This window comes from Telopea speciosissima, chromosome 6 (assembly GCF_018873765.1).
Source record: "Telopea speciosissima isolate NSW1024214 ecotype Mountain lineage chromosome 6, Tspe_v1, whole genome shotgun sequence".
NCBI classification, from domain to species: Eukaryota; Viridiplantae; Streptophyta; class Magnoliopsida; order Proteales; family Proteaceae; genus Telopea; species Telopea speciosissima.
Genome location: NC_057921.1, coordinates 32,619,866 through 32,645,260, shown reverse-complemented (window position 1 = coordinate 32,645,260; position 25,395 = coordinate 32,619,866). Strand labels below are relative to the sequence as shown.

The following is a 25,395-nucleotide window of genomic DNA, read 5'->3' as shown; positions in this document are numbered from 1 at the left end:
TACATAAGCAAATATAAGATGGATATCAGTCTGTAGATTGTTGGGGCCTTTTATTCTTTTCTGATAGTGTTGCTATAGTTTTTTGTTAATATATCCTGATTATTCATTCCTCTACCTTGGATGGAGGCATAGCACACGTTCCCAGAATGGTTCACTTAATTCATTCCTTCTATTTGCAACTTATCAAAGAAAAATATTCTTTACTTCCTTGGCCCTGCAGAAATACGGCAGTTGGTCTACCTTTATAAGAAATTTTTTTGGCAATCAGTACCCAATGCTTCTGCAGATATTTTTGTAATTTTTAAATCTATTCATCATTTCTTTCATTCTTCAGGGACTTGCCTTACCACTGAAGAGTGCCTGCTGAATAAAAATCGGAATCCCACTTTAACAAAAGAACAAATAGAGAATGAGCTTAAGATGTATCTTGGAGTCAGGAAGGTTATATGGTTGCCTCAAGGGCTATTTGGTACTTATTTCCTCTCTGGGTACTATTAATTTATTATTTTTTTGGACTTTTTCTGTGGATACATTCTTGACTCTAGATGTATAGTTTTTGAGGAGGTATTATATATGTAATTCCTTCTAATCCTCCAATGGTTTAACCTTATTTTTGTAGGTGATGACGATACTAATGGTCACATTGACAATATGTGCTGCTTTGTTAAGCCTGGTGTGGTTCTCTTAGCCTGGACTGATGATGAATCAGACCCCCAGTATGAGCGATCTGTTGAGGCATTGTCTGTTCTTTCCAAAGCCACAGATGCCTGTGGAAGAGCATTTGAAATAATTAAGCTCCACATACCAGGACCTCTTTTCATGACAGAAGAAGAGGCTGCTGGAGTTATTCAGGTCAGTATGTATAGCCTCTGCTTCCAATGTCATCTTGCTCATTCATTTTGAATACATGCTTTTGTATCTTTCTACTGTGTTCTATATCCCCTCTATGCTCTTTACATTGCTATATGGTCTTTCAATATGAAAACATCCGTGGCTGGATGGGAGTGTGAGAAGAATCTGTTCTCACTACTTGTACTGTACTGATTGGCTTGCATGCAAATGGGACCGGGACCTACCACTTGTAGATTGGATTGAATGAGCCTTGATATTTCCAGGTTGACACTGAGAGGGGGATGAATCAGGGTCACAAAAATTCTTCCAAATCTCCCAACACTCCTTGCAATACACCCTTGGAATTCCCAACACGAATGGCACTGTCTCAAGCCACACTGTTGATAAACACACTGACTTCACTGTCTCACTTTTGGCACACACACACACAGACACTAATGCATAATATAACTCAAATACTGACTGGCTGGGGCAATCCCAATTTTACTAGTCCCACACAGTTTTATGCACTTCTTGTTAGAGTTTATGTAATAAGGGTAGTTTGGGCACTAGTTTAGTATCTTATTTTCGTATGTTGTATTTTTCTTGTTTTACCTTTTAGTCCCTAGGGAGGTGGTTGTAATTCGTATTTTCATATTAGTAAATCAAATAGGGGAGAGGAAACATCTCTCTCCATCATTCGGTTCCCATCTCTTTCTCTCTTCTTCTCTTCTCACTTCCTACCTTCTCCTATTCTCTCTTGGATCGATCTTTACATCATTTCCAACTTGGTACCAGAGCACTCTCCAGTTTTGGTTTGAGAGTTGTTCTACAAGCTTATCGCCTCTTCTCCCTCTCTTTGGAACCCTAGGTTTCAAAGGGGTTCCAAGGAAGGGGCTGCTATGTGAAAACATTGAAGGAATCATGCCATAAGTCTTGATGAAGACTATGGAAGCACCAAGATAGGTGTTCATGTGAAGATTTGGCTATTTGAATCTCAAATCAACAAAGGAATGTTCAAACTAGGTTACTGCCAGCCCCTGAGTTTGTAGCTTGTCTCTCCTTCATCCTACATTTGTTGAAGTTCAATCTTGCATCATTGAAGTCGTCCTAGGCTTCCCTTTCAAGCCCCCAAAAGCCTGGTTGCAAAAGAAGAAAGCCCAAGGCTTGCAACTCATCTTTATGCTGCTGCTACAGTATCACCAGCTTCTCCCTTCTTGTTTTCGATTCTCCATTATTTCCCCATATTTTGCAATGGGGATAGGATTGTTGAATCGCCCAGGGGTACTCTTTAAAGTACCTAGGGACTCGGTTGGTGATATAGAATGGTTGAAGAACATAGCTCACTCCTTTACGGCCTCACATGTATCACCAGCTTCTGGTTTAGTTCTCTGTTTCATCTTTACAGCCTTGTGGTGTGTTGAATAGTTGCTGTTGGTTGAATGAGTACCTTATTTGAGTGTTAATGATTGTTATGGAATGAAGCTAAGGTGTAAATGGTGTATTTGATTGAGCTATTTTTAAGAAACTGTTGTTTGTTTGCTTGCTGGTGGTGGATTTGATTACTAGTTGTTTCTACTCTTGGGTAGAGTATACTCCCCATTTGGTTTGGGCATCTAATGTAGGACAGGAATGAAAATTCAACCTGTCCCAAAACAGGATCTGAAATCAGGGAAAATTGGTTTAGTTCGATGGGTTAAGGCTGGGATGGTTTGATAGGGGATGGTTTAGTTCAAGGGTGAGGTTAGTATAGAGGGATAGATCTGGGACAGTAGGAAAAGCAAGGGGTTAAGCAAACAAATCTGCAGAAGGTTTTTTTCTCTGCCGATTTGAGTAGCAGGCTAGGAAACAGGGATTTAATGGGTTTTGGGGAGATTTCTTGTGGAGGCCAATCAACAGATCGGAAGGGGCTGAAAGGGGGATCGATGGAGCTCTAGGATGGGGGAAAAGATGCTCAAAAGATGGAGGAAAAGTGATGGCTGGATAGGGCAGGAGAGAGGGAGAATGGAATTAGAAAGTATTGAAAATAGGTTCAAACCAGTCACAGCAGCAGTGGTTCTCGGCTGGAGTGGGAATGTCTTCTAATGGCTGGATTGTTTGAAAGAGAAAGAGAACAAGGACTGAAGAGCAGCCTCCTGGGCTTCACACTGCAAGGAATTAGCTTGGATCACACACCAGCTCCATCACCAAGGATCGAAAACCATGGAAATAGCTTCATTGAAGCAACATGCAAGCAGCAGTATTTGGAGAATGGAAATCGTGGCCTGTATGGCCTCTTGGGTTGTATTTATTGACTGTCGTAAAGAGAGAAAAGGCAAGGGAACAAAATTAGAATGTCCTTAATTAGAAACTTCTAATTTTGACCCTTGACTTGGATTACAATATTACAAAACACAATCAGCTTCTAACTGATGTGACTACTAATTTTAATCACCTACTAATTATGAAAATAGAAACTAACTACTAACATGAAATTAGAAAGTAAATAGCCTAGACTACTAACTTATCCCACATGGCTGACCATGACTTAAACTAGATCAATTGAACCAACCGGTTCATTAGTTTATTACATGACTAAAAAATTAAAACATAACAACCCAATAGAATAGTACTGTTCACGTGAACAGTATCACGTGAACAGTGTTACACCAGCAGTAGTTGAGAATCAAAATCGTGGCTGGCTGCCAAGGTAAGCAACAACCTTCTTTTTTTTCTGCGAGTACATCCTTGGTTCTGCATCAGTATCTCCTTACTTTCTATCTGTGTTCCTACATCATGTCAGAGGTCGGAGGAAGAGGCCAAGGGCCACCTCGAGGGAATGACGGGGATAAATTCAGTTGTGATCATTGTGGGAAATCTAGACACACTAGAGAGAGCCGTTGGATGCTTTATGGCTGTCCCCTTGGTATGCATAGCATCAAGAGAGGGGGAGTCATAGCACACACTACGATGATTGAGGTTGAACCTATGGGATATCTATATGGACTACAGACAAACACCAGTTCTCTCACTCAAGATGATATTGCAGTTTTTCGCAGGGTTATGTCATTATCTAGAAAGCTCTTCTTCTATACCTACAGTACAAGATTCTTCAGCATCCACCTTACAGGCCTCTACATCAGCTTCTTCTACTACCTCTTCGTGGGTCATTGACTCTGGAGTCACTGACCATATGACCGGCATGTCCCAGTGTTATGACTCCTACTCTATTTATTCTGGTAAGGAAAAGGTTAGGGTCGCTAATGGTTCTCTTTCTTTTATCTCTAGTAAGGTTAGTATCCGTGATACTTCTTCTATTTCCCTTGATTCCGTTCTTCATGTTCCTAAGTTTAACACTAACCTCTTATCTTTGAGCCACCTAACTAAATCCTTGAATTGCTGTGTCACTTTTTTTCCATCTCATAGTATTTTTCAGGATTTGGTAACAAAGGGGATTATTGGCAGCAAACGTGAGGAAAAGGGACTCTACCTTCTTGATCTAGGGATTTCCCCCTTACCTACTACTCAATCTTACACATGTGGGCGTAGTGACAACAATACTATTGACTCTGTGATGTTGTGGCATCAACGTTTTGTCCACCCTTCTTTCGGTGTTATGAGGACAAAATTGCCGCACTTGTTTTCTTTCATTCCTTCTTCCCATGCATTTCAGTGTGAACCCTGTTTGTTTGCCATACATTGTCGTTCTCCTTCTTCCTATCATGGTAATAGATCCAATGTTTCTTTCCATATTGTGCATTCTGATGTTTGGGGGCCTGCTCCCACTACTTGTTTGGATATCGTTATTTTGTTTCCTTTGTTGATGACTATTCCCGGTCAACTTAGATTTTTTTAATGAAACAAAAAAGTGATGTCTATGATGCCTTTAAAAAATTTTATCAGCTCATTTGTACCCAATTTCGTAGTCGCATTCAAATTGTTCATTCTAATAAAGGAGGCGAGTATATGTATGGGGGCCTCCAACAGTTTTTTACTAACCATGGCATTATCCATCAGGTTGCTTATGTTGACACCCCTCAACAGAATGAGGTGGCTAAGAGGAAAAATTGCCATTTTTTGGAAGTTACTAGGAATCTCCTATTTGACATGGATGTTCCCCAGGTTTTTTGGGTCTGAAACCCTTCTAACCGCTGCCTTTTAATCAACTGCGTGCCCACTAAACTTCTTGGCTCCAAATCCCCTTTAGACTTGTTGTCTCCTCAGACTTCTGCTTTCTCTCTTACTCCTAAGGTGTTTGGGTATGTCTGCTATGTCCATGTCAATAAATCTGCCAGGACTAAGCTTGACCCGATGGAACTCAAATGCCTTTTCCTTGGATATTCCTCCTCTATTAAGGGGTATAAGTGTTGCCATCCCTCTTCTCGAATGCGACTTCTCTTCAAAGATGTCACCTTCTTGAATCTATACCTTTCTTCACTTCTTCTCAACATCCTCTTCAGGGGGAGAATAGTGTGAATGAAGAGGCTGTTGATGTCCCTTTCCTCCCACCTTTACTTCTCCATTTCTGTTTGATATTGGGAAACATAAAGAAGGGGTTGTTGCTGCTATTGGTGATAATTCAGGTGGTTCTGGTAATGAATAGGATTACTACATTGTGTACAAGAGAAAGAACAAGCAGCAAAAGAAGACTTGCTAAGAGTCCCCCTTGGATCTACATCCTGAGATACATCCTCCTCAGTCAGGTGACATCCTTCCTCTTCCTTCAGATTTAGACCTTCCTATTGCCGTTAGAAAAGGAAAGAGAGTTTGCACTAATCCTTTAGCCTAGTTTGTTTCCTATGATGCTCTTTCTCCTACAGGTGTTGTCTTAACTGCTTCCCTCTCTTCTATTTCCATTCCCAAACATGTTACTGAAGCTATGTTTGACCCAAAGTGGAAGCAAGCCATGTATGAGGGAATGACGGCTCTTGAGAAGAACTGTAGTTGGAAATTGGTTGATCTTCCTAGGGGGAGAGTTTTAGTTGGATGCAGATGGGTCTACCCAATCAATTACCGATCATATGGTACAATTAAAAGATATAAGGCTCGGTTGGTGGCCAAAGGATACAGTCAGGTATATGGGATTGATTATCAGGAGACATTTGCTCTTGTGGCTAAGCATAACTCAATAAGAGTTCTCTTATCTTTGGCGGCTAATAAAAATTGTCCATTGTATCAGTTGGGTGTAAAGAACGCTTTCCTCCATGGTGATCTAGAAGAGGAAGTGTACATGCAGACTCCACCTGGCTTCAAGTTTCCCTCAGCTGAAGGGGAAGTGTGTCTGCTCAAGAAGGCACTATATGGTCTCAATTCTCAAACAGTCTCTGAAGACTTGGTTTGAGAGGTTTAGACATGCCATTTTGAAGGGGTATTCCCAGAGCCAAGCTGACCCCACACTTTATTTACCCGATGAGGTAATGGTACCATCACAGCCCTTATTATCTATGTTGATAACATTGTAGTGACTGGAGATGACAGGGCTGAGATAGCTAGGCTGAAGACCTACTTGGCTCAACAGTTTAGGATTAATGATTTGGGTCCCTTAAAGTACTTCTTAGGGATTGAAGTGTCAAGGTCTAAGAAGGGAATAAAGGTTTGTCAAAGGAAGTTTGTCTTAGACTTGTTGAAAGAGATAGGGATGTTGGGTTGCAAACCAGTATACTCTCCTATTGATCAGAATCATAAGCTAGGAGAAGACTGTGGACCTTCCCTTGTTGATGCAGGGAAATATCAGAGGCTTGTAGGGAAGTTGATTTATCTCTCTTTGAATTGCCTAGATGTTTCCTATGCAGTTGGGGTGGTGAATCAGTTTATGCATGCCCCCTAGAGTGGGCACTTGGATATTGTATACCAGATCCTTATACTTGAAGACCTCTTGCCAAGTACAACCATTTGAGAATTGAAGGCTACACTGATGTTGATTGTTTGGTTCAGTGTCTAACAGGCGATCTACATCAGGCTATTGTACTTTTGTGGGCGGTAATATGGTCACATGGAGTAGTAAAAAGCAACTGGTTGTGGCTCGGTCAAGTACAGAGGCAGAATTTAGAGCTATGGCTCATGGAGTATGTGAACTCCTATGGTTGAGATGACTAGTCCAAGAGTTGGGATTTGATATTGAGGCACCTATGAGACTCTATTGTGATAACAAGACTGCCATAAGTATGGCATACAACCATGTGCAACATGACAGAACAAAGCACATTGAAGTGGACCGACATTTCATCAAGGAGAAGATTGACTCTGGCTACATTTGTACTCCTTTTGTTAAGACAAACAATCAATTAGCGGACATCTTTACCAAGGGGCTCATCCCTCATCAGTTTAGTACCATGATATGCAAGCTGGGAATGTATGACATTTATTCTTCAGCTTGAGGGGGAGTGTTAGAGTTTATGTAATAAGGGTAGTTTGGACACTAGTTTAGTATGTTATTTTCTTATGTTGTATTTTTCCTGTTTTACTTTTTACCTCCATAGGGAGGTGGTTGTAATTCTCATTTTCGTATTAGTAAATCAAATAGGGGAGAGGAAACATCTCTCTCCGTCATTCGGTTGCCATTTCTTTCTCTCTTCTCTTCTCTTCTCACTTCCTACCTTCTCCTATTCTCTCTTGGATCAATTTTTACACAATTTCCAACTCTTCTACTCCGTACCATAAAGTGGTCAGGTCTATCAGATAGTACACACCCACTTTGCAAGCATACATAGCACTCGAATATCCACGATGATAATTAACCAACAAGGAGACAAGATATTATGTGGTTCGGCAGTGTGCCTACATCCATGGCGTATTGCACTCAGGCTCAGCATATACTCAATACCCTTTTGCAGCTACAACTTTAGGGAGCTACAACCCCCGGTTTACACAACTACAATTGTGAGGGTACTACCACACCCAACTTTAGACAATCATACTGCTAAGGAGCTCCAACCCTGTTAGTGTTTAGCCCTGACTGAACACCCCAATACAGATAAAAGTGGGGTTATAAGAATGTCCCAGTTACAAGTTCAATGTAAAAACCAAATCCCCCCAATTACATCACGGTTTGGCTCAGGCATTTTCTCAAACATGTAGCCTAGGGTTAAATACACAACAAATAGGGATTTTTCAAAAGTGGATTACATCAACTTGTGTAATCCTACTGGTGACTTCTTCCACAATGCGTAGAAATCAACTTCAATGCGCTACTATTAAGGATAGACTAGATGACTAGTAGATAAATAGATCATCTAGATTCGTTATATGTAGGATAAGAGCTGACTCACTCTTACCTATCATACCATTTTGTAATTGCTCCTCTCTATAAATAAAGAATGGCCTTTGTCATTCAAGACAAGCCAATCCATTCTCTCAACCTCTCTTCTTCTCAATTTGGTATCAAAGCCCAATGCTTTGGGTATTTTTTATTTTTCTGCTACAAGTCAGCCCTACATTTTTTAGGTTTCGGACTCCCAAGGCCGAGCATGGTCACCTAAGGTCGTGCCGCCTCCATTTTCCGCTGACCACTGACAACATCATGCCCCATGCCCTCAACTCGCCACCACTAGGGCTCCTGCTCACCTCGTTTCTTCCTGCTAAGGGCTTTTGCCCTCATATCATACACCACCAAGGATGCGAGGCCCATTTAAGGGTTTTTTCCTCTCGTGCGACTCTTCCTAGACCTTCCTTAGGCCCTACTACCCGACTGGCCCATCTGGGTCCTTTGCATCTTCCCGCGCACGACTTACGACCTTACCAAGGGCCTCTACAACTCTAACATGGCCTCTACCCTTCTTCTCTCGGTCGCCTCAGGCTCTAACGGCCACCACAGGTCCCCTGGCCCTTCCCGTGCTAGTAACAGGCCTCTCTTTGGCCCCTACCTCTCTACCTTGTCGCCTTCGACTTTGTTGACACCAACAAGGCCCCTCCCTCTTCTCATGATCACATCAGGCCTCCCTTAGGCTCTTGCCTCTTTGCCTAGTCACCTCAAGCACCACCAAGGCTCTTGCCCACCTTTCCGTGTTCATATCAGGCCTCACTGAGGCCCCTGCCTCTCCGCCTGGTCACCTCAAGCTCTGCAAGCACCAATAGGGCTCCCACCCTCCTTGCTTGATTGCAGGTCATGCCAAGGCCTGTGCTACAGCTCCTATTGTCTCGTCTCCGACCATCACCAGAGTTCGACAAGGACCCCCTACCATGGCCCTTCTACTTGCCGCCACTCACTAGGGTAGTTGACCTCTCGCCGTTGCTACCTGAGACTCTCCGTCACTACTGCAACCAATCTATACAGCTCGTTCAGTGAGTGATTTTCTCATTATTTATTGGTTTTAGTATTACCTCCATTTCAATGGTTGCAAGTAGTGCTACCTTTATAGGGGGAGTTGAGGGTAGTTTGGGGTGGTCTTGGAACCCATGGCCATAACCCTGCTCTCCAAATAGGACCTGCAATGTTGAATGGAACAAATTATCTCACCTGGTCTCGGGTATGCCTTCTCACTATTCGGGGTAACAATTTTTGGGGGTATTTGAATGGTGACACTTCTAAACCCACTGATGCTACGACTGCAAATACTTGGTTGGCCAATGATGCTCTCATCATGTCTTTTTTATTGAATTGTATGGACCTTACTATCAGCCCAAGATTTGTCTTGTTAAATTCTGTAAAAGGAATTATGGGATGCGGTTAAATAGACATATGCACAGTCCAACAATTATGCTCTGATATATGAACTTTGTCGGCAAGTTCATGAGACTACTTAAAGAGAGTTATCTCTTCTTGCTTACTCCACCACTCTCAATATGCTATGGTAACAATTGGATTTCTGTCATCTGGTTTCCATGGCCTATGCTATTGATGCTAGTATCATTCAGAAGGAGCGTGAGATGGAAAGGGTGTATGACTTTCTCACTGGATTAAACCCAGAGTATGATCATATTCACATTCGGATTCTTGGGTATTCTGCTTCTCAAAAGGGATACAAATGTTATCATCCTTCCTCCCGTTGTTTACTAGTCATTATGGATGTTACTTTTCATGAGGATGAGTCCTATTATCAATCTTCTTTTCAGGGGAGAGTATTGTGTAAGAGCTTCCTTCTCTGGTCATGGATACTGTTCGGCTTCAGGGGGAGGTAAACACTAAAAAGTAGGTCAGGAGGTTGTAAATGGGTGTTCAGAATCAAGCAAAGGCAGATGATAGGACACTTGAGAGATATAAAGCAAGACTGGTTGCCGAGGGCTTTGCCCAGACTTATGGGATTTATTAGGACACATTTGCCCCTGTTCCAAAAATCAACTCTGTTCGAGCATTGTTATCCTATGTTGCAAATCTCAGATGGAGTCTCCAACAACTTGATGTGAACAATGCTTTCTCAATGGAAATCATGAGGAAGAAGTATATATGGATATTCCCCCAGGCTTTGCATCATCATCTACTGTTGGCAAGGTGTACAAATTATGGAAGTCCCTCTATGGCCTCAAGCAATCACCATGAGCTTGGTTTGGTAGATTTTAGAAGGCTATGCTACAATTTGGGTACAAATGGAGTCATGCTGATCATACGTTGTTTGTCAAACACAAGGATGAAAAATATCATTGTTCTTGTTGTTTATGTTGACGACATTATGATAACAAGGAATGATGATATAGAAATATCCTTGTTCAAAGTTGTCTACAGAGTTTGAGACCAAGGATTGAGGACCTCTCAAATATTTTCTCAGAATTGAAGTAGCCCGTTCAGATAAAGGGATCTTCATTTACCAAGAAAAATATGTCCTAGATCTTCTTAGTGAGACAGGGATGTTAGGCTGTAAACCTACCGAGTCTGCTATTGAGGTTAATCATCAGCTCAGTTACACAGGATGGTGAACCGGTAGACAAGGAGATATCAACAACTTGTGGGCATATTGATATACCACTCACATACCTGGCTAAATATTGCTTATGTTGTCGGTGTTGTGAGCTGTTTCTTACATGATCGACAGATGAGTCATCTTGTGGCTGTATACCGAATACTGAAGTACTTGAATTCAGCACCAGGAAAGGGCATTTTATTCTCTAGCAACAACAATCTGGAGTTGGAATGTTTTATTGATGTTAACTGGGCTGGTCCCATCGATGATCGGCGCTCCACGTCTGGATATTCCTCGGCGGTGAAGCAGGAAATAACCAGTATCCAGATCCAGTGCAGAAGCAGAATACCGCATGTTCGTGCCATGACACTAGGTGTATGTGAGCTTATCTGGCTCAAGGTGTTACTTGGAGGTTTAGGGGTAACATCTGAGGAACCTATGAGTCTTTACTGTGATAATAAGGCTACAATCAGCATAGCCCATAACCCAGTCTAGCACAACAAAACTAAGCATATTGAGATTGACAAACACTTCATAAAGGAGAAGCTTGAAGTCTTGAACAAAGCTCAATTTGCATCCTTTTGTCACTTCAGAGAACCAGCTAGCTGATGTATTTACTAAGGGATTGACCTCTAAGTCATTGCATCCTATTGTATTCAAGTTGGGTGTGCGGGATATCTATGCACCAACTTGAGGGGTAGTGTTAAGAATAGACTAGATGACTAGACCATCTAGGTTCATTGTATGTAGGATAAGAGCTGACTCAGTCTTACCTAGCATACCATATTTGTAATTGCTCCTCTTTATAAATAAAGAACGGCCTCTATCATTTAAGACAAGCCAATCCAAGCTCTCAACCTCTCTTCTTTTCAACTGCTACGATCATCTATGCAGCCATCCACATCACCAAAACTCTTTTTCATCGTAAACTAGGGTTTTGCAAGTTTGGAATACCTCTCCCTGGGTAATCTCACCATGTACTGCCTCTTTGATGCACAAAAGTAACCTTGAACGTGCTCACAGCATCAAAGTAAGAACCATAGTGATAAGAGACAATGTTTCAACAGTTTCAGCCTTCTCACTTTTTTCTTCGTCTCAAAGCATATTCATGTTCTGGCTCGACTTCTGAGAAGAATGCGAAAAACTAGTGCCAAAAAGGCCTTAATACAAGTTCAGAAACCCTATTTGAACATTGTCCGTCGATTTTGATCAAGGGGAGGGGCATTTCTATAATTTCTGAAGGTTTTCATAAACGCTCTGTAACGACTCGGCTGCTCAAATATAAGTCGTCCGATCCGCTTCAAAAATGCTTGTGAAATAACGATTGTCGGATCGTGGTTTTTCCGTCAACGAATAGTAGGGCTGACCACAACCAGTCAAATGTAATCTATCAAGCGCGTTTGGTAGACCTGTGAAGTACCGAAACTAACAGTCTGGCGACACGATATATAGCGGTTGGATCAGAACTGTAATGGTGGTCTTGATATCAGCCGTTCAATCGTTGTATGTCCCTCTGTTGGTTGAACCGTGGATCAGAGAGAGGAAATAAAATAATGGAATTGATTGTATTAATGAGAGAAAGGTCCCTCTATATATAATAGAGGGGAAGTTATAAATAATAGAAGCTAGGCGATGTGGGACTAAAACCCACATAGTCGACATAAGCTAATAACACTTAATAACATAAAAATACCCCCAAAAGGACCAGAATACCCCCACGGTATTCTGGAGTACATATATTCTAACACTCCCCCTCACACTGGATTATACAAATATGAAAGAAGGAAGATCCAACGTGGACTAAAGAAAAAACTCTCTACTAAAGAAAAAAACTCTCTCCATAACAATGCTAACACTCTCCCTCAAGTTGGCGCATACAAGGTAATAATGCCCAACTTGAATAAAATGGGAAAAATAAGTTGTAGCAGAATCCAGCTCCAAAAGGAATGCAGCTCCCAAATAGACCTTCAAGAACTTGAAAAAAATAGACCTTCAAACTTGGGCAGACTTGATCAATTGTTACCAATCTTCAACAATTGTCCAGGGATGAATCTCTGACTGATAATCTTGAAGGTAAGTAACTAGGGCAGCAAGTAGCGGAAACAACCAAACTGTAGGACCTCATATGGGCAGGCAATAACCAAACATCTTCAAAACTTTTAACACCAGCCTCCCCCTTACGGCAAACGTAACCCAATAACAAGGTAGATACTTATTGGCAATGGTGAAACCTCGACCATCTCTATGTTTTGCACCAAGTGTCCCTGCATGTTCTCGCTCTCTGCAATGGCTGCAGTATACAGATATCTCGTATATAATCCCCCTCACGTGTAGTGCACGTGGACATAAGAGAGATTAGGTTAGAGATAGGGCCAAACATAACATTCCAGAATGGTTCAATGGTTGCCAAGTGTAATGGAAAAAGAATAAATGGTAAAGAAGAGAATACCATTAACTTCCAAGGGTGTTATGGGTAATGCCAAAGGTATGTTTTGGGAGGTGGTGAAAGAAAAACAGCAGTGGGATAATGGAGTAGGATTAACTTGGGTAACATAGAAAGCTCCAACCACCTTCCATCATCAAACAAACACTTCGAATGGAAACCCCTGCAGGGGAGAAACTCCTAACCCCAATATTCAGATCTGAAAAAGATACAAATTGGATTCGAAGTAAGGAAATGCTCCAATTGTGAAGGCTTGTTCAATCTTCAAACAGGGAGGAGCAATTGTGCAAAAGATTCCATGGTAGAAACTCCCACATGCTAGACAATACTAAGAAGATATCCAGACAGCAATGAATGGAAGTAGCCTCAACAAAACTGGATCAGATCTGAATCTGTAACAATGTTAGTATGCAAGCTCCAAAGTATGCCGGATATTAACCAGAAAGGCTCCACATGACCGAATAGTTTCGTAGGTGCAACAAAAAAATCGTGGAACACACTGTGGTAATCCCAAATAGGCTGATCTCCAGGGTAGTAGATTCGAGTCTTCAATAACGAGAGAAATTCGATCTCCAATAAGAGGAAACACAGTCACAATTATAGGGCAGCAGTATTCCACATGAAGGCAGTAGTAACACATTAACCAGTCATGCTTACAGAAGCCAATCAATAACACCAGTCTGGTAGGTAGTGAAGCTCATAATAACCAGCCAAATAAGATAAATAACCAGACAAATCCATAGGTAGTTGAAGCAGCCAGCCATATAGGAACAAGAAAAACAGTTTGATAATTGAAGAAACCAAGCCAACAGAATGAACTGGAATTTTTTTTACTAAAAAACCTGATGTAAGATGCTGAATAATGGGCTGTATACTTCTCTGATGTTGATAAAACTCTCCTAAAAAAATTAGCAACTGTGGACTGCCCTACCCCTTAGATCGATTATAGCCAGGGTTTTGTAAAAAACCCTGAAAGTGAATATCGATTGTAGGGAAGGGGTCTTCAACAAAGGTGAGGCTGACATGTCAAAGGTGCTTGCTTATTGTAATACTTGCTGACCAAAAACTGCTGGAATGGATCTCCAGTTCGAATGACCAATCTCCTTGGTGATTGAGACTTGATCTTCACATGGGAGAAATACCTAAAAATCGCAGATAAGGAGGGTAGCAGCTATCTTGGGCAGTAGACCTTCTTCAAGCCTTGAACTGAAGAAGGAGAGTTCTCTTTTAATGTTAGAACCACCTCCAAAGCACTCGAACTGCAACAAACATCCCTAGCCCAAATCAATTTTTATCAGGGTTTTGGAAAACCCTGAAAAGAAGAGATCGATTGGGGTAGGGGTCTTCAAAAAACCTTGGATAGGTGCAATATTGAGGTCGATTGGTCCTTGAAGTGGGAGTAATCAGCCCTCCAAAAATTAGCAAAAATTGAAACCTGAAAGTCAGGGTTTTTGGCAGGTAACCAAATTAGCAGGTTAAGTAAATCCAGCCATTAGAAAGGGTCCAAACTTAGGTCGAGTATGGCTTGTAGTAGTAGGGAATCACCCCCAAAAAATTAGCTGCATCTGAAAAGGGAAACCCTAAAATCGATTGGAGGCAGGGTTTTGAAAAACCCTGACAAGTTGAGATCGATTAGGGTAGGGGCTGGAAAGGTTAATGAAAGATGGAGAAATAGAAAAAAGGAAAGGAGGTCAATGGAATAGGGTAGGAGGGTGCTGGAAAAGGCTGCATATGGTGCTCCAAAAGTGGAGGATTAGTCTTCTTTAGGTGATAGGAATCTGATCTCCAAAGACAAAAGGGAAACTCCAAATCGCAGATTAGGGTCCAGCAGGATTTTAATGAAAAACGATAGAAGAGAAAGGGCGGCAGCACTAAATCATCGATATTATGTCTACCTCATTAGTGCTGACCCTGTTTTTGGGCTTAAAGGGAGAAGAACAGGAGCAGGAAAAAAACGAGAAAAGGGAGAAGAGGAGGTGAGATCGATTGGAGGAAAAGAAGGGAGAAAATAGGGTTTTTCTCTCTAACCTAGATCAGACCAGCTCTGATACCATGTTGGTTGAACCGTGGATCAGAGAGAGGAAATAAAATAATGGAATGGATTGTATTAATGAGAGAAAGGCCCCTCTATTTATAATAGAGGATAAGTTACAAATAATAGAAGCTAGGCGATGTGGGACTAAAACCCACATAGCCGACATAAGCTAATAACACTTAATAACCTAAAAATACCCCCAAAAGGACCAGAATACCCCCACGGTATTCTGGAGTACATATATTCTAACATGTCCCTCAAAGAAATGTGGGGCTGATGTGGTCCTATAATATGGAATCCTCCATTATAATAGTGTAACACCGTAACAGCTCGAAAGGCCGCACGGAATCTGATCGCCCGATCAGGATCTAAACTGGAGGATTGAATTCAGGACGTTGCATCCCTGATATCGTGTCAAAGAAATAGCGGGTTCAACGTGGACTTGTCAAGTGGCATCTTGAAGTGGCGTACCGAATACTTGTGGAACACTGAATTGGAGGCCTCATGCAATCCACGTAAATGGAATCTTCAACGTCACCACTTGTATGCGCGAATCACTCGATCAACAGACTGATTCAGTGGGTTGCGGCATATCAAACCTCCCATGTGCAACCAATCTTGAGGCCCGTGATGGTATCCTTACTGTCGACTGAATATACGCCTAAGCGTGCCTTCACAGCAGCTTTTCATTTGGAATCTAAGTATGTGGCTTAATCTAAGTTGTCCAAAACTTGATATGCATGCGCTTGTACCATTACTTGGTACACCCAGCCAAGTAGAGAGCCCAAAAGGGTATCTTGGCCGTATTTTCTTCAATTTAATGAATTTTTCACGAACTCCAAGGCTAGGAGAGAGAATAAGACACTAGGAAAGAGATAAGCTATAGTCGCCTTTCACAATTGCAGGAAAACTGGTAGAATGCAACTTAAAAATCTCTAAACTCTCCCAATTTGATTCTTTTCGGTGCAACGTTACGAAAATTGATGCAACTCCTTTGTCCGGTTTCGAAACGGAGCGCTTCCAGTTGCATTGGAAAGATAACTCGACGAACTACAAGTTCCATGTACATGCCTCCTAAATCTCCCATCTGGCCTGCACAAATTGGCTCCAAAGTGAACACATCAGCGTGAACCTATGAAATCTCCATTCAAACTGCGAGTAGCCTTCACCCGATGCTGCCACATGCTGCCAATGACTCTATAACATAGTAATATACTGCCAAATGTCATCATACATTCCTAGATACCTCTGTAACACTGCCAACACTGTCTGCATTGTCAACTCACTGACCTGACTTGTCCAGCACCGCCAAATCACCTGTAAATGTTGTGCATCACTAGAAACCACTGCCAAACACTGTCCGACACCTTTGATCACTACCATATCAACTGTTCATCATTTCTAGCTCTGCCCACATCACTGTATAGCCACTGTCACTGCTCTATCACCTCACTGACACTACACTACACTATCTGCACTGTCACATATGCACTGCCACATCAGTGCACCTACTGACTGTACTGCCATGTCACACTACCACCTGTCTTTCACTGAGTGTGTTGACAACAATGACAACGCCAACTGCCATATGCCCAACAAGCCTTCCTCATGTCCTCTTATCCTTTGGGCCTCCGAAGAATGAAATTTTCAAGGAATTCAGAGCAAGGTTTGAAACCCTATGAGTAGGATAATTTGATATGTTGATTTCAGCTTAAGAAATTTATCTGTGAGCTATCTAATGGTTGGTTCCAACCACCTACATATGTGACCTTTCTGGGTGACCCGGGGACTTTGGAAGTGGCTTCTTCTATGCATGCTTATTTTGCTGGTGTTTGGATGTTTAGTCCATCTCTCAAGACATGTCCAATTTACATTGTACATAGTGAAAACATGGGCAGAAGTACAAGAGGCTAGGCCATAGCATCTCTTGACAAATTTGTATCAATTATCTCTTGGGTACTTATGGAATCAAAATCTGTTCAGATTATTAGCTGAATACTTTATGTTGAGTCTAAATAACTAACAGTTAATGAAAAGTTCTACTCTTAATTTTACAGTTGGATGGTTTAAAATATCGCACCGTATCATTTCGTCTTGGCTGATATGGTATCGCAGGGTATCAAATACGATACAATGAGATACATCTTTTTTTTTTTAAAGAAAAAAAATTGTATCGATCAGTATCGCATTGTGTCGGCCAATACAGTGTGATGCAATATGATCAATATGTACCGATACTCTCAATACGTTTGATTTTTAGGGTTGAGAAAAAAATTAAAGTATCGGTATGTATCAATACGATCATGTTAGATATATGGCCAGAATACCGTGGGGGTATTCTGACCCTTATACCCTCTTTATTTTTTGTTATTTTGTTATTTCGGTATATGTGGTTTAGTCCCACATTGCTAATGTACTAAGTGTTAATTATTCATTATGATTATAAATATAGAAGTGCTTAGGATGCATTAATCATCCAAGCATAGAGTTCTAATTCAGATCCACTTAACATGGTATCAGAGCTGGTTATGAATTAGAACCATCCACGATTCCCTCCCCTTCTCTAAATCTCGATCTCTCTCCTGTTCTCTTCTCTTCTCTTCTTTCCTTTGTTTTGCTTTGTTCTTCTTTGTCCCATAGGGCAGCACTGATGAGGTGATCTATTGATCCAGCTTCTGCCCTCCTTTGTTACCTCACTCCATGATATGAAGATTTGATCGATAAGGTGCTGCCCTCCTTTGCTGCGAATATTGGAGACTTCAGCCTTCATTGGACAGATCCACACTATATTACAACGACTTTGTTCACTATATTGGAGCTTCAGACCTGCGGTAGATCAGTATTCCAGCACCTACATCAAGCTACATCAAGTTCCAGCCCTCAAGATCGATATCTCTTCACACTTTCAGGGTTTTTTTCAAAACCCTGACAATTGTCGATCTTGGGGTTCCACTTATCAGTTAATTCTGATTTTTTGAGGAGTGCTTCACATCTGTTCAAGTGTCCTTCGACTGCAATTTCAGCCTCATACAGTCACTTTTCAGGCCTCACATCATCTTATCGATTTCAGCAATTTCAGGGTTTTTTTTTCAAAACTCTGAAAAATATCGATCTCAAGGTTTTCTCTGGCTGCTGTTGCTGATTCTTGGAGACACTTATTCCTTCATTATTAGAGGGCTTTCATCCTTGTTTCAGCCCTTAACTTGGAGGTGTTCTTGGTTTTCTCTTCACAACAGCCCCATTCTACGATTTGGGCTTCTTCACTGTCTCCATGGGTGACTTTGTGGATTCGACTGCTACTTCTGTTGGTGATGGAAACAGCAAACCAGAGCATCATACTTTCTCTCCAAATCCAATCAAGTTGGATGGCACCAATTACCTACTTTGGTCTAGGTTTGCCTCCTTTGCCATTGCTGGCCGTGGCCTTACTAGTCATATTAGGGGATCCACTGCTATGCCTACTGAGGTTGGGGCTGCTCAAGACAAGTGGCTTGCCAACAATGGAGTTCTTATGTCCTACTTGATTGGTTCTATGGTTACAGATCTACAGCACAATTTTCTTCTCCTTGATACAGCCTCGAAAATTTGGGCTGCTTGCAAGGAGACTTATGGACAGCTTGGCAATGATGCCCAGGTATATGAAATCAGGAAGAAGGTCCTTCACACTACTCAGGGAGAATTGACAGTCTCCAAATACTATGCTACTTTGCGCAGCCTTTGGCAGCAATTGGACCATTTTTCTAATTTTCACCCAAGTACAGCTGCAGATATTACTTCTTATAAGCAACACATGGACAAGATCAGAGTTTATGATTTCTTGGCAGGATTAAATGTGGAGTATGATCAGATTCGGGTTCAAGTGTTGGGTCACAAGCCTTTTCCCACACTTGAACAGTCATATGCCCTGGTCTCCTCTGAAGAAAACCGTAGGGCTGCCATGTTGCACCCTCCTATTATTGACAGATCAGCTCTCCAGGCTGCTGCCCCTGCCACTCCTGCCCCTAGTGGCATTGCTTCTCTTGGTGATTCTACTACAGGGTCTGTTGTTTGTGAGTATTGTCACAAACCTTACCACACCAGGGAGAAGTGCTGGAAACTTCATGGGAAACCGGCTGATTTTGAAGCTAAAAGGGCTGCCAAGACAAAGATAAAGACAAAGACCAAGGCCCATCGATCGAGATCATATCGCAGCTCCTGTATCGACAATCGGTCTATCCTGGATGATCTACAGGCACTCCTACGTATGCTAAGGTCTTCCGCTGCTGCTGCCTCTACTACATCAGCCACTGCCAATTCTTCAGCTCCTTCAGGTTCACACTTTGCCCGGTCAGGTATTCCATTTGGAGGTCATTGTGCTTCTGTGGCTTCCCATCCTTGGATCATAGATTCTGGAGCTATAGATCATATGACCGGTTCCTTTAGTCTGTTTCACAGATATTCTCCCACTTCTGGGAAAGATAAGGTCAAAGTGGCTGATGGTGTCCTTTCTTCCATATCTGGAAAAGGAATCATCAACTGCACTTCCTCTCTTCCCTTGTCTTCTGTTTTGCACATTCCTAATTTTACTACTAACCTTCTTTCCATTAGTAGTATTACTCGTGATCTAAACTGCAAAGTCATTTTTTTCCCTTCTCATTGTGTGTTTCAGGATCTGGACTCTGGGAAGACGATTGGATTGGGTAAAGTTCACGGTGGGCTGTACCTGCTTGATGACGGACGCTTCTCTCCACCACCACCTTCTCCGCTGCATCAGAACTCCTTGGTCTCTTCTGAACTCTCCCAGTGGCACTCTCGGTTAGGTCACCCCCCTTTAGGAATTTTAGCTCATTTATTTCTTCGTTTGGTCACCCTTCGTACTAAGGATGATTTTTTTTGTGAGGCTTGTGTTCTGGCCAAACAGACACGTTCAACTTATCAAATTTCAAATAAAAGGAGTTCTTCTTGTTTTCAATTAGTGCATTCTGACGTTTGGGGTCCTAGTCGTAAATCATCTATTTCTGGTCATCGTTGGTTTGTCTCTTTCATTGATTGTCATTCTCGGAACACCTGGGTGTATCCTTTGCACACAAAAAACCAAGTTTTTTCATGTTTTCATCACTTTCATAAAATGGTCCAAACTCAGTTCCAGGCTACTCTTAAAGTATTGAGAAGTGATAATGGAACAGAGTATACAGAATCCCAATTTCAAAAATATTTGACGATCATGGAATCATTCATCAAACTAGTTGTGTTGATACCCCTGCCCAGAATGGTGTAGCGGAAAGAAAAAATCGCCACTTGTTAGAAATGGCTAGGGCTTTGATGTTTGAGAGGAATGTCCCGTCTCAATATTGGGGGGATGCTGTCCTCACTGCGGCCTATCTCATCAATAGGCTACCCTCTAGGGTTCTTACCTCCCATAGCCCTCTGATATTTTACTGGGTAATTCCTCCTTTATTGTGCCCCCCAAGGTGTTTGGTTGTGTGTGTTATGCTAGGGATACAAGATCTCCAGGGAAACTTGAGCCTCGGGGGCTCCGTTGTATTTTCTTGGGTTATTCACCGACCCAGAAAGGTTATAAATGCTACCATCCCCCTTCCCGCCGTACCATGGTTAGTATGGATGTTATTTTCCATGAGTCCCTTTCTTATTATTCTTCGCCACCTCTTCAGGGGGAGAGTTCTAGTGAAGATGTGTCCTTTGAGATTTCTCTACCTGAGGTTCCTCTGGCGGCTGCCCAGCCTTCTTTACCACCCACGGCTACTACCCAGCCTTTTGTGGATGCTTCCCATCCTACTTTGGAGACTGCCCAACAACCTCTAGCTGTTCCTCCTTCACCTAATGGGAATCCTTTACAGGGGGAGACCATAGAAAATAGTGGTGTTAATGTTCCTATCCAGGGGGAGCTGACTCCAGTCCAGAGAACTATTGGTGAATTTCAGAAGAGAATTGACAACTCCAACATGATCACCTATACAAGGGGCAGATCCACCAGAGGGCAGCTGCATCCCACTGTAGCACCAGTACCCATCCAATTGCTGGCTCCAGACACGGATCCTACATCTCCTGGTAATCCATCTCCTTTCGACCTACCTATTGCACTTTGCAAAGGTACTAGGACTTGCACTTTACATCCCATATCTCATTTTGTTTCTTATAACTCTCTTTCTCCCTCCTTTCGTGCCTTTGTATCTTCTCTTTCCTCTATCTCGATTCCTAGAAATTGGCAGGAAGCATCTACAGATGGAAAGTAGAAGGCAGCAATGTTGGAAGAAATGAGAGCACTACACAAAAATAATACGTGGGATCTTGTGGCTCTTCCTCTGGGGAAAAAACCAGTGGGATGTTGATGGGTTTTCGTGGTTAAACAGAAGGCTGATGGTTCGGTGGATAGGTATAAGGCACGTCTGGTTGCAAAGGGGTTTACTCAGACTTATGGAGTTGACTATCAGGAGACCTTTGCACCAGTGGCAAAGCTCAACACCGTCAGGTTGTTATTATCTTATGCTGCAAATCTTGGGTGGGATCTTCAGCAGTTAGATGTCAAAAATGCCTTCCTCCATGGGGAGCTTGAGGAGGAAGTATAAATGGACATTCCACCAGGTTTTTCTGATGATAGGACTAAGGGCAGGGTTTGTAAATTGAAGCGTGCCCTTTATGGTTTAAAGCAGTCACCTAGGGCCTGGTTTGGCAGATTTCATAAGGCTATGATTTCAGCAGGTTACAAGCAGAGCAATGCTGATCACACTTTGTTTATCAAACGGCTTGGTAACAAGGTTACTCTTCTCATAGTCTATGTGGATGATATTGTGGTCACTGGTAATGATGATGCTGCAATCAGGGATTTGAAAATTCTTCTTGGCCGTGAGTTTGAGGTCAAAGATCTTGGTCCTCTTAAATATTTTCTAGGGATAGAAGTTGCTCGATCTTTAAAGGGCATCTTTCTTTCTCAAAGAAAATATGTCCTTGATCTATTGACTGAGACAGGGCTGCTAGGCTGTCATCCTTCCGATACTCCTATGGAAGCTACTACAAAACTTAGGGAGAAAGAGGGTGAGCCTGTTGACAAGGGTGCTTATCATCGATTAGTGGGCAAACTAATCTATCTTTCTCACACACGCCCGACATTGCGATTCTTGTAAGTTTGGTGAGTCGTTCATGCATGATCCCTATTCCTCTCATATGGATGCAGTCCGTCGTATTTTGAGGTATTTAAAGTCTGCTCCAGGAAAGGGAATCCTTCTATCTCCCAATGGTCACTTGAAGATTGAAGCTTATACTGATGCCGATTGGGCTGGTTCTCCTGACAGGAAATCTATCTCTGGCTACTGTTCCTTTGTAGGTGGGAACCTTGTCACATGGCGTAGCAAAAAGCAGAATGTTGTGGCAAGATCTAGTGCTGAAGCCGAGTTCCGTGCAATGGCACAAGGAATTTGTGAACTTCTGTGGCTTAGAGGATTATTGCAGGATATCGGTGTTGCTGTCCATCTTCCTATGATGCTTTATTGTGACAATAAAGCCGCCATTAGCATTGCTCATAACCCTGTCCAGCATGATCGTACTAAACACGTGGAGGTTGACCGACATTTCATCGAGGAGAAGCTTGAAGCCGGCCTCATTTGTGTTCCCTTTGTGAAGTCTACTGATCAACTAGCTGATGTGTTCACTAAGGGACTGAGTAGCAAGCTGTTTCATCCTATCTTAGTCAAGTTGGGCATGCATGATATATATGCTCCAACTTGAGGGGGAGTGTTAGATATATGGCCAGAATACCGTGGAGGTATTCTGACCCTTATACCCTCTTTATTTTTTGTTATTTTGTTATTTTGTTATTTTGTTATTTCGGTATATGTGGTTTAGTCCCACATTGCTAATGTACTAAGTGTTAATTATTCATTATGATTATAAATATAGAAGTGCTTAGGATGCATTAATCATCCAAGCATAGAGTTCTAATTCAGATCCACTTAACAGATCAATACGTACCGATACTCTCGATACGATTAATTTAGGGGTTGAGAAAACATTTAAAAAGTATTGTTATGTATCGCATTGTATTGGCTGATACGGCGTGATACATTGTGATACATTGCGATACGCACATTAAAAGGCACATGTGACTTCAGAATCAGAATTCCAAAAACCAGAAAGCACCAACAACACCTGGACGGACAAGTTTTCAACCAAAACTTCAATTTTGTGACATCTGTCAAATTTCATGCTTGGAGCTTTGATTCCTTGTTGAAAAACGAATCAAATCAAGGAAACAAAATGCACTTTGATTGAATCAAGGAGATAAACTGCAATATTGCTTATTTATATAGTTTTTTGCTCCAAAAGTGTATTTCTATGTGTATCTTAACAATTTCTATGCGTATCTGTAGCGTGTGATACGTATCTTCGATATGATACAATACGATACGATACTGTACGTCTCTTAAAATCACCCCACCGATACGATACACGATACCAATACTTTAAACCTTGGTTGGATGTTGTTTTGAAGATTAATGCTTGACCATAAGTATAACAGGAAAGCTGATGTGCAGTTAATTTTATTTCTGTCAAACTTAATTGACGAGATTACAGATTTTGAGAATTCTGATACATCTAGAGATACAATATCTACATTGCTTTATCATTTGGGCCTTGATATTTTGTTGGCAGGATGGTGGAGCCAAACCCAGACCTCCAGGTACAAGACTGGCTGTTTCTTATGTAAATTTCTACATTGCCAATGGAGGAATCATTGCACCGGCATTTGGAGACGAAAAGTGGGATAAAGAAGCATTTCGTGTACTCTCCATAGCCTTTCCAAATCACGAAGTAAGCATAACCACCTCATCCATCTGGTTTCTACTTATTTACCATACAAATCTTTTATGCACAACACATCTAGAGCGGCTTAATGTTTGAAAAATGACATGTGCCACAAGCTTAGTCCCATTCCATAATTGGCTGATATGCGGCACAACCATGGGATCATGTGTTGAAGACAAGCTTACTCACCAGGAAATAGGGAATATAAGAGTAAAATAAAATATAAACCTCCAACTTGGATACCATACTGTCCACACCAAAAAAGAAATAAAAATAAAATATAAACCTGAGATTTCCAGACCCATATCCGTACATGAACACTTGTACCACACGTGTTACATGGCACATAATTTATAATTAGAAATTTATGTCTAGTTCAGTTGCTAACATTTCTTGTACTATACATGTACATAATATAAAGGGAGTGTCTAAATGACAATTCTATAGGTGTATTTAGAACTTGGCACCGTTTAATTGTCGTTTGTAGGGGTATAAAAGTGTTCTCAAAAATAATTTGAAAGTGACATATCATTACGTCATTATCAGAAGGTATCATTGTCATGCCCTTTTTTTGAGTATACATGTGAAATGACACTATCACCCTCATTGAAAGAAAAAAATTGTTTATTACTAAAGAGGCAAAAAAAGTATGGTTACAAATTATTTAACAACTTCAGGGGTGTCAATAAGAAAATCCCTAATATAGAACTTTTCTGGCTTAGAACAGCTTTGGTCAATAATTTTTCCCTCTCTCGGCTTTTGCTTGTTCCTACCTGGATTATCAAAATATTGTCAATCCCCTTATCTAGGAAGTTCTTGGTTGAACACTGTTCCTTCACCCTCTTTTTTTTGATAAATGTTCCCTTACCCTCTCTCCCCATCCTTTTGTGACTTTTCAATTTGGTGTTGGTTCAGGTTGTAATGATTGAAGGTTCAAGGGAGATTGCTTTGGGAGGTGGAAATATACATTGCATAACACAGCAGCAACCAGCCTTTACAAGCAACATTGTGAAACAAGGATAATGGTATTTCATTTTGCGGGATAGTCAGATAATATAGATGTATGAGAATAAGAAACAGATGAAAAGATTACTAAATTATCTTCTGCTGTTGTTGGATGGGCGAGCAAAAGCTAGGATCGTGTCCTGCCGATACTGTCCATTTACTATCTTTCTTGGTCCCGCTGAAACAATATACCCTGTCAAGAGGTGATGAAAATAATTTTTCTTCTCCATCTAATACCAGTTTATGGTTGCTTTAGATTCATTGTTCAATAACTGATGCCAATGTTCAGATTCTGATTCCACTAACCAAAGCCTGGTATAAACCATGGAGATGATCAAACACGGTTCTGAACGGCCAACCTGAGCCTGAACAAAGGTTCTGTTTTCAGGTCAGGATCTTGGGAAGCAGTAGCTTGACTTGATCATTTCCCATGGTGTGGATATGTGTGATTTTGTAATTTTTTATTGGGA

The 25,395-nt window shown here is 41.5% G+C and overlaps 1 protein-coding gene across 2 annotated transcripts in view; it reads left to right on the top strand.

Annotated features, from left to right (window-relative positions):
* The window catches only part of LOC122665176 (agmatine deiminase), a 29,526-nt gene extending 4,346 nt beyond the window's left edge, over window positions 1-25,180 (top strand). The window contains exons 7-11 of one of the 2 annotated variants that reach the window (XM_043861253.1): window positions 335-469; window positions 620-852; window positions 23,768-23,926; window positions 24,836-24,947; window positions 25,044-25,180. In XM_043861253.1, the coding sequence (XP_043717188.1) occupies window positions 335-469; window positions 620-852; window positions 23,768-23,926; window positions 24,836-24,943 (635 nt within the window). In that variant the 3' untranslated portion in view covers window positions 24,944-24,947; window positions 25,044-25,180. Of the gene's footprint in view, window positions 1-334; window positions 470-619; window positions 853-997; window positions 1,105-16,749; window positions 17,174-23,767; window positions 23,927-24,835; window positions 24,948-25,043 lie in introns of those variants that run through there. The other variant, XM_043861255.1, reaches the window with a different exon arrangement.
* Window positions 25,181-25,395: the final 215 nt, after the last annotated feature.